General features: G+C 37.2%; 1 protein-coding gene across 1 annotated transcript; it reads right to left on the bottom strand.

The window, feature by feature from the left end:
• Positions 1-2,646: 2,646 nt before the first annotated feature.
• LOC122093348 (disease resistance protein RUN1-like) lies at positions 2,647-7,025 on the bottom strand. Its single transcript, XM_042663667.1, has 4 exons — positions 6,040-7,025; positions 4,413-5,526; positions 3,828-4,118; positions 2,647-3,741 (listed from the first exon to the last, which is right to left on the bottom strand). Exons 1-4 carry the CDS (start codon positions 6,765-6,767, stop codon positions 2,953-2,955), a joined length of 2,922 nt encoding a protein of 973 aa, XP_042519601.1. The 5' UTR covers positions 6,768-7,025; the 3' UTR covers positions 2,647-2,952.
• Between the last annotated feature and the right edge of the window lie 798 nt (positions 7,026-7,823).

Genomic DNA, 7,823 nt, shown 5'->3' with positions numbered 1-7,823 from the left:
AAGAGAAGGACGACCCTTTAAGGTTTGGTTGACTCTCTTTTATAGGGAATAGGAGAGAGAACATGTCCAAGGGTTTCTTAATTGGGTGGAATCTCAATTGGTAGGTGAGATTTTTTTAGATCCAAAGTGATGAGGTGGAAAATAGGAGAATAAAGAGAAAAAGGAAAAAAAATATGGGAGAGAAGAGAGAAAAGGTGTGAGAGAGAGCCCCACGCTTTTCGTTTCTAAAAAGTAGGATATTTTTACATTCCCTTTTGATGAGGTGGAGGAGAGAAAAGCCAACAAATTTCTCTTCCTTGATTTTTTAGAGAAAATCTTTCAAAAAAATGGTAGCCAAGAGGTTCAAACTTGAGACCTCTTAATAAGAAAGGGATTTTGCACATCACAACTCACCAACTATGCTAGGTTAATGTTGTTACCAAAAACAAATCTTCAATCACTTAAGGGTGTGATCCATCAATCATTGTTGGCATTTGAAATATTCCTTGTACTCATGGGACAATTGCAGACGGCTAGTTTTGCATTTCGGTTTAATTTTGATCCATTATTATTTTTCTGCCCCGAAAAGAATAATCACTTGTACGGTTGACTAAACAAATATGTACTTTTAATTGAATACATCCATCTTACTCAGAATTTCATCATCTTCATAACCATGAAAAGAAACAGGACATCTTTACGTGTTAAATTGGAGATATAATGTCCAATAATCCTTAAGGCCTTGAAAATATGAAACCTGCAAAAACAAGAGTAAAACCCAAGGTAGCTCCATTCTACATATGTAAAATGCATGTTTTACTACCCTAGATTTCACACATAAATGTCTTCATCACATACTCTTAAATTGCGATTCTTAAAAATATTTGTGAAGATCCTTTTCCCTTGGTATCAACTAAATTTCTTTCTTGACCCATGTTTGCACTACTTCAAAAAACCACAAAAGAGGTTAAGATCTGTTCTTGGTATAATAGCTAAATGATATCATGTTCAAAGATCTGAACTTAATCCAAAGCTTCAACCATAGAGTAGGGCTGCTTGACAAACTACTCCCATCAGCTTTAGACATTGATATATAATAATCAGCTGCAAACACAGAACAACTGTTGCATTGATCGCTTCTAACCGAGCGAGGTAGGTGATTAGTAGATCAGCAGCGGTGGCATGGGTTATAAGGTTATGGGAGAGGGATCTACACATTGCTCCTTATATTGACATTTTACATGCCAAGCTAAATAGCTAATAGAATATTTAATGAGGGGAGAGACTTGAGAGGGAAGTAAACACTGACAACACAAACCAACCTCAGCTAATATAAAGCTTTATTGAGTTGAATCATAGTTTGCACATATTTACTACCATAGGCTTAAGATAGTCCGTGTGATTTTTACCTTTGGCCAAATGGAAATTTATTTATTTATTTATTATTATTATTATTATTATTTTCAAATGGCCCTATCGTCCATACTGGATGGAGCGACCGTATAAGATTTGCCCCCTTACTACCTTGGCACCAAGGAATGGAAAACTTTATGAGGTGTGGTCTATTGGTCCTTGTATTTTCTTTTTCTTGTCACATCTAAGGATGGTGTAATGCCTTTAGTTTCTCACTAATTTGGCTTGTATCCAGCCTAATGGCTGTCTTCTCTCTTTAATATATTTTCACCTTTTTTTTTTTTTTTTTTTTTTTTTTTTCGCTGGTGGTTATAAGAACAGATTAAAGGTTGGACTAGAATGTAAGTAAATTCAACTAACTTGCTTGTGCTTGGCATTGACACCTGCGAACATGTCACCTTAAAAATAAAACCTCCATAATTAATGTTAGTTGAGAAAATTGAACTCAAGCTACATAAAAGGAGGACCAGAAGAGCTGTAGAAGAAAATGGTGTTCCCTTAAAAAAAAAAAACTGTACTGAACCAGTTGCAGAAACAATCCCAAACAGCTTTCACTGTGACAAAGCAAGTGCAAACCCTGAACCAACCGTCTCATTTTCTTCCTCTTCACCTCATGATATGAAGAAGTTCTGACTATTGTTATATTACTACTCAGCTTCTTCGTTCACTATCAGAGTGAGAATCTCCAACATAATCATCAGCATATGCTGTAGGATGGCCTTGTGTTTGATTTCAATTTTTTTTAAAACTCCAGCTAAGATAAGGACATGCTGCCTCATCATCGTTGTCATGAAGACAAGCTCTTTTCTGCACCTCAACATCTCTTCCTCTTCCTTCACTACATCAGAAACAGAGTTGAATACTAAACAAAAGAAATCTCCCGTTGTGTTATTTCTCTGTTCTTCTTCTGTAGCATCAGAGGGAGATGTTCTTCCATTTTCCTTGAGCATGGGATTGGAACCATCATTTAATGTCAGTACGACAAATTTCAGTGTTAAAGCCTGGCTAATTAAGGGACATGTTACCTCGTAGTCCTCATCAAGACAAGCTACCTTGTAGTTACTAGTGTAAGACTTAACTGCACCGAAGGAGGTTGCAGACTTACCTCGTCCATGGATCTATAATCCCAGCCATTCGCTGCCAATTTATTGTGACGAGTTCCTTGATGCCACCATTGAATTTTAGAAACAAGAACCTAAAACTGTGCAGAAAAGAATGGAAAAGCAAACAACAATAACACAATGAAAAAATTTGTGGTTTGGCAAGACTGCCTACATCCACGGTGAGATGATGTCTGTTTCACTATCAATGGAGAATACACAGTACTCACACCCCTATCAGATTAATCATAGAGAAATAACCCTCGCTATAAATATATAGTAAATTTCTATACAGGTAATTTACCAAAATGCAAATCAGCACACTTATGCAAGCAATAGAATACAAGACATCGCACCCCCAATATGAACATCATTTGGTTTTCCCCTTCTATTTTATCTCTGCAACATACAAACTCATATCTGGAAGGAGTTTCTGGCTTCCGTATATTTATCTTAAGCATCAGCACTCACTCTTCCTCTCTATATGAGCAGAATTTGATCTTTCAAACTCTGCTTGTGATGACAAAGAGAACAAAGGTGAAGGAGGAGCTAGAGAAATGCATTTGTTTGGCTCCATCGGAGAAGATGCAAGGAGAGGAAGAGGAGTGAAGGAGAAGATAGAGAAAAAGCTAGATTCTGTCTCTGATCTTTTTCTGTGTTGTTCTTCAGCATTTATACATCTTCTTTTTTTTGTGTTCTGCTCTGTTGTCCACATATAACCAATTGAAGAATTTGCTACCACCATGTCACTCGAATGTTGACTAGGCTTTTGCTGGTCAGGTTCCCCATTCTCCAATAAAAGATTCCAGATTCTAGGACTGCGTCTTAGCGGAGGTCGCTCCCAATCCCAATAAGACATCTCCAACTGCACTAAATTCCTGAGCATTGAAAAATCACCAGGTAATTTTGAAATACTGTTAATTCTGGTTCCTGTGAGGTTAATGCTACGCAAACACCTCATTCTCCCCATTGATCTTGGTAGCTTCTCAAGTTCCCTGCAATTCTTAGCATCTAACACCTCAAGCTTCTCTAATAGTCCAACATCATCGGGCAACATCTTGAGTAAATAACAGAATTTGACAATAAGACTTTTGAGCTGACTCAACTTCCCAATGGACTTGTCTAACTTAACCAAGGACTTGCAATATCCAAAATCTAATCGCTCCAAGAAAGGAAACCATGAAAAGTCTGGGGACTTAGAAAGATATCTACAATGGCTAAGATCGAGAACTTTCAAATTTTGGAACCGCTGTAAAAAAAAAAGTATACATATGTTACAGTACTATCCATAAAATTTAAAAATCAAATGAGAAAACAAAAAATCAAATACTATACCTTATTTTTATCTTGAGGCCCAATATGCCAAGCTTGTTCAATCATGATGTTCCATGATAGGTCAAGATGAACAAGTCTCTTATGATAAAAATTGGTTGGTAGAATATCCCAAGGACAGTCGTCCCACCTGAACCATCTTAGTGCAGAAGGAAGCTCCGAAAAGTCTCCAATGAACTTTTCTGACTTAATTTCAAGAAATCTTAGATTGGGAATCATCTTGAAGTATTCATTGGCTAAATAAACACTTGGCAAGTCATAAGGAAGGATCATGCCTTTTATCATGTCAGTTCCCTACAACAAAAGAAAATAACCCAAATAAAGAAAATTGGTGAGTTTTAGAACCCAGCAAAACAGGAAAAGGGACCCCGGGGGGGGGGGGAGTCCAGTGATAAAGGCACATCACAATTCATCTGGAGTGTCATAGAAAAGATAATGAAATGCACTGTCCAACAGAATTTTAAAATGTTTGAGCATTACTCAAGGCACTATGTTTATATTGTTTTTGGTTCCCTTATACTTTTTATTATAATGCCTTTGAATTACTATGGCTATAAGCTAACAAAGAAGCATATGCCAAGATCTTACCTTGTTTTCATCAAACACATCCAAGATATCACCATAAAACCATAACCTACTGCGCTTGCCCGGTTCAGTAGGACTTTCTTCTCTGACAATATTCCTTCCCATGTCCCGAATTTGATCATGCATCTTCAAGGGGCATTCACCATAATCTCCAAATTTTAGAAGGGATCTTTTAATTATTCTATGTACTGACGATTTTGGATGATAACCACAAGCTTCCCATATGGAAAATACAGTTTCTTTTGGCCATCCAATGAAAAAGCATGCAGCATCAAGAAATATGGCTTTTTGATAATCGTCTAGATTATCATAGCTTATCTTCAACCTTCTTTTAATTTTTTCAAGAGGAATTTCTTTCAATTTTTGTAATGTACTTTCCCACTCTTCTTTGCTTCTTATGTCTAATAAGTAAGACCCCACCACCTCTAGAGTTAAAGGCAATCCTCCCGAATAGCGTACCACATCATGTGAAATTTGCATATAATCTTCATGAGGTTGGTCTGTTGAAAAGGCATGCAAACTAAATAGTTGAAGAGATTGTTTACAATCTAGCTCTTGAGGCCTGTATATTCTATCTTTATCGACTTTAGCCAGATTCAGAATATGTTCATCTCTGGTTGTTATTATGACCCTACTTCCTTGGCCAAACCAACTGAGTGCACCAGCCAAAGCATCTACCTGTTCTTGACTGTCCACATCATCAAGAACAACAAGAACTTTTTCTTTACAAAGATATTGCTTGATCAATCTTTTCCCTGTATGATAATCACCTATGTCAATGTCTGTTTTGAAGATATCTTTAAGAATCCGTTTCTGCAAAGACACTAGACCCATCCATTGTGTTGCTTGTTCTCTAACATCAAAAAGAAAACTATGCCTGTTGTAGCTTAAAAGAAGTCGATTGTAGACTTCTTTTGCTATAGTTGTCTTCCCTATGCCACCGAAACCACAGATTCCCACAAAATGAACATCATCTGAACCAATATTTAACAAAGATAATAGACCATTTATATGGGAATCTATTCCAACTGGGTAATTACATTCAGCCAAGTGTGTGCTATTAATCAATTCACCTGAAACCCTTTTGACAACTAATTCAACTAGCTCGGCTTGATCCCTGCAATCATTTCATACCAAAAGTAAAATCACAATAAGAACTAATGAGATCAAAATACCTAGTAAATAAAGAACAAATATTTAATTTTTTGCATCCTTATATGCATAGGAGAGGTATGGTGCCTTTCGATTTAGGTCATACATGTTTGCACATTCAACATAAACGTAAATATCAGAGTGATAACAGGAAATCAAGACAATCTAAATTACAAGTTTATTCCGATACAAAGTGACTTAGAGCTAATAAGTTTTCTACATCACGAGTGGAAAATGAATCTCTTAGATTAACCTAACCACCTTGGAATTCAAACAACATGAGGCTCTGAAATAGAAGAATAATCTAGATCTGCCAAGTTCCTCATTTGATGTTGGGCCTGATAGCATCCTTAGTTAGAAATTTATAAATCAAGCCGAATATTGTAGTCACTGAGACAGTTACAGAATGGGCTAACGAAAGTTTAAGATATGATAATAAGACTATCTTCAGAACAAGTTTGTGAGATTCGAGACTTACCCATTTACATCTTCATGGAGAACCCATCCCTTTAGATTTCCTACCACTCTCAAAGCTTCCCTCCAACTCTCTACAGTCTTGGATTCAAAATTCTTCTCATGTTCTCGAAATGGTCCCTCAAAACTTCCAGATTGATTTCGAACATGGGACGGCTCGACATCGAAGAATATGGGCAGGACCACTTGACGTTTGGATTTGTGGCAATCAAGTATATGAGAAAGTTCCAGCAGGCACCATTTGCTAGAGGCATAACCTTTGGAGAAGACAGGGATTGAGATTTTGGACCCTTTAATCGCTTTAAGGAGGTCTGGGCCTATGGCTTCTCCGATGCACAAATTTTCACTATCAATAAAGTCATTGATTCCTCTGTTTTTCAGAGCTTTGTGAAGGAAGCTGATGAAGTTTTTGCGAAGGTCTTCACCCCTGAAGTTAAGAAACACATCGAAATTGGAAGATCCAGATGAAAAGGAATAGGAGGATGCCTCGATCTGTTGAGCCATGAAGCTGCAGTTACAATAGTTGGGAGTTGCAGAAATTATAAGAGGAGCTTTCTTATATATCCTGCTTGAATAACTATACCAGTAGAATTGAGGAGCTGTCCTGGTCTCCAAATTGACACGTAAGAGGATAAGTATCAGAGAGCTTCCAAGCAAGAGAGATTTGACAGGGAAGCCTGACCCGCGAGGTTGGTCATCGGCCATCGGTGAGGTACTCGGTTTCCTTGACATTTTGTATGGGGCCTCGTGTATATAAACCTCAAACTTTAAATGGGTGGGAAATCTCTTGGGTACCCTTTATTTTATTTTGTTTTGCAAGTCATTTCATAGTTGCCCTAGACTTCTTCCTCCTTGACATCATTTCTAAAAAAAAATCAATCCAATTATCAGATGATGATCTCAAAAGCAGCATTGTTCACTTGGAACCAAACATCTACACATCCTCTTTGGAGAGATTCTGGTCTAATGGTGAAAAGCTCAGATACTAAATAGTGCAACATAGGATGTGGAAAGCTAAATGACTCTTAACCCAAGGCATAATGCTGTCGAGCTATTAACACTTCATTATTGAATTGATGCTTTCCACATCCTAACTCTCCTGCAGCTGCAAGCCTGCAACTCTTTTTCTGCAGACTAGTCTTTTACTTGTGACTTTCAGTTAAATTGGTTAAGACGATAAGTCTTACAATTCCATTAACTAAGCAATGCAGCATCCAGTTAGTTAACTTTGAGTTCATTCAATACAGGCTTCAGCCCTGCTTCAAAAAAGTGCTACTTGTGATATATACTCGGTAAACACCATCTTGTCCTCCATCTAGGAGGATCCAGGTGATTACCATGTTTAGAATACAGTAATTTGTGTGGTTAATGTAACAGTCTGGACTCTGGACAAGCACAAGTCAACTCGTCAAACAGCACTCTGCAGGGCCGGAGTTCCTCTGCAATTTAGAGTTCCTCAGACCTCTACAGAATCTGTTAAGTTTCAGTCCATTACTATGAAACTTTTCTCAACAATCCACAAACCCCAAACACCCCCCCCCAAAAAAAAAAAAATGGTAGGCTCAAATTGCTTTCTGTTTTCCTTTTTGCATGATTGAAGAGAAGTTTAAAACTACTTATTTAATAATTTTTTTCTCATTGCAAGTTTGAAACTTGAACTCCATGATGATCTTTGCAAACAAACTTTGATGTCAAGGTTTCAATAAACCATTCAACATGTCTGAATAGATATAATTTTACATTTAAACCACATACCAACATACTACCTACTAACAATAAGCTAGGGAA

Source organism: Macadamia integrifolia, chromosome 11 (genome assembly GCF_013358625.1).
Source record: "Macadamia integrifolia cultivar HAES 741 chromosome 11, SCU_Mint_v3, whole genome shotgun sequence".
Classification (NCBI taxonomy): domain Eukaryota; kingdom Viridiplantae; phylum Streptophyta; class Magnoliopsida; order Proteales; family Proteaceae; genus Macadamia; species Macadamia integrifolia.
The sequence above is the reverse complement of the archived record's forward strand: the minus strand, read 5'-3'. Positions and strand labels throughout refer to the sequence as shown.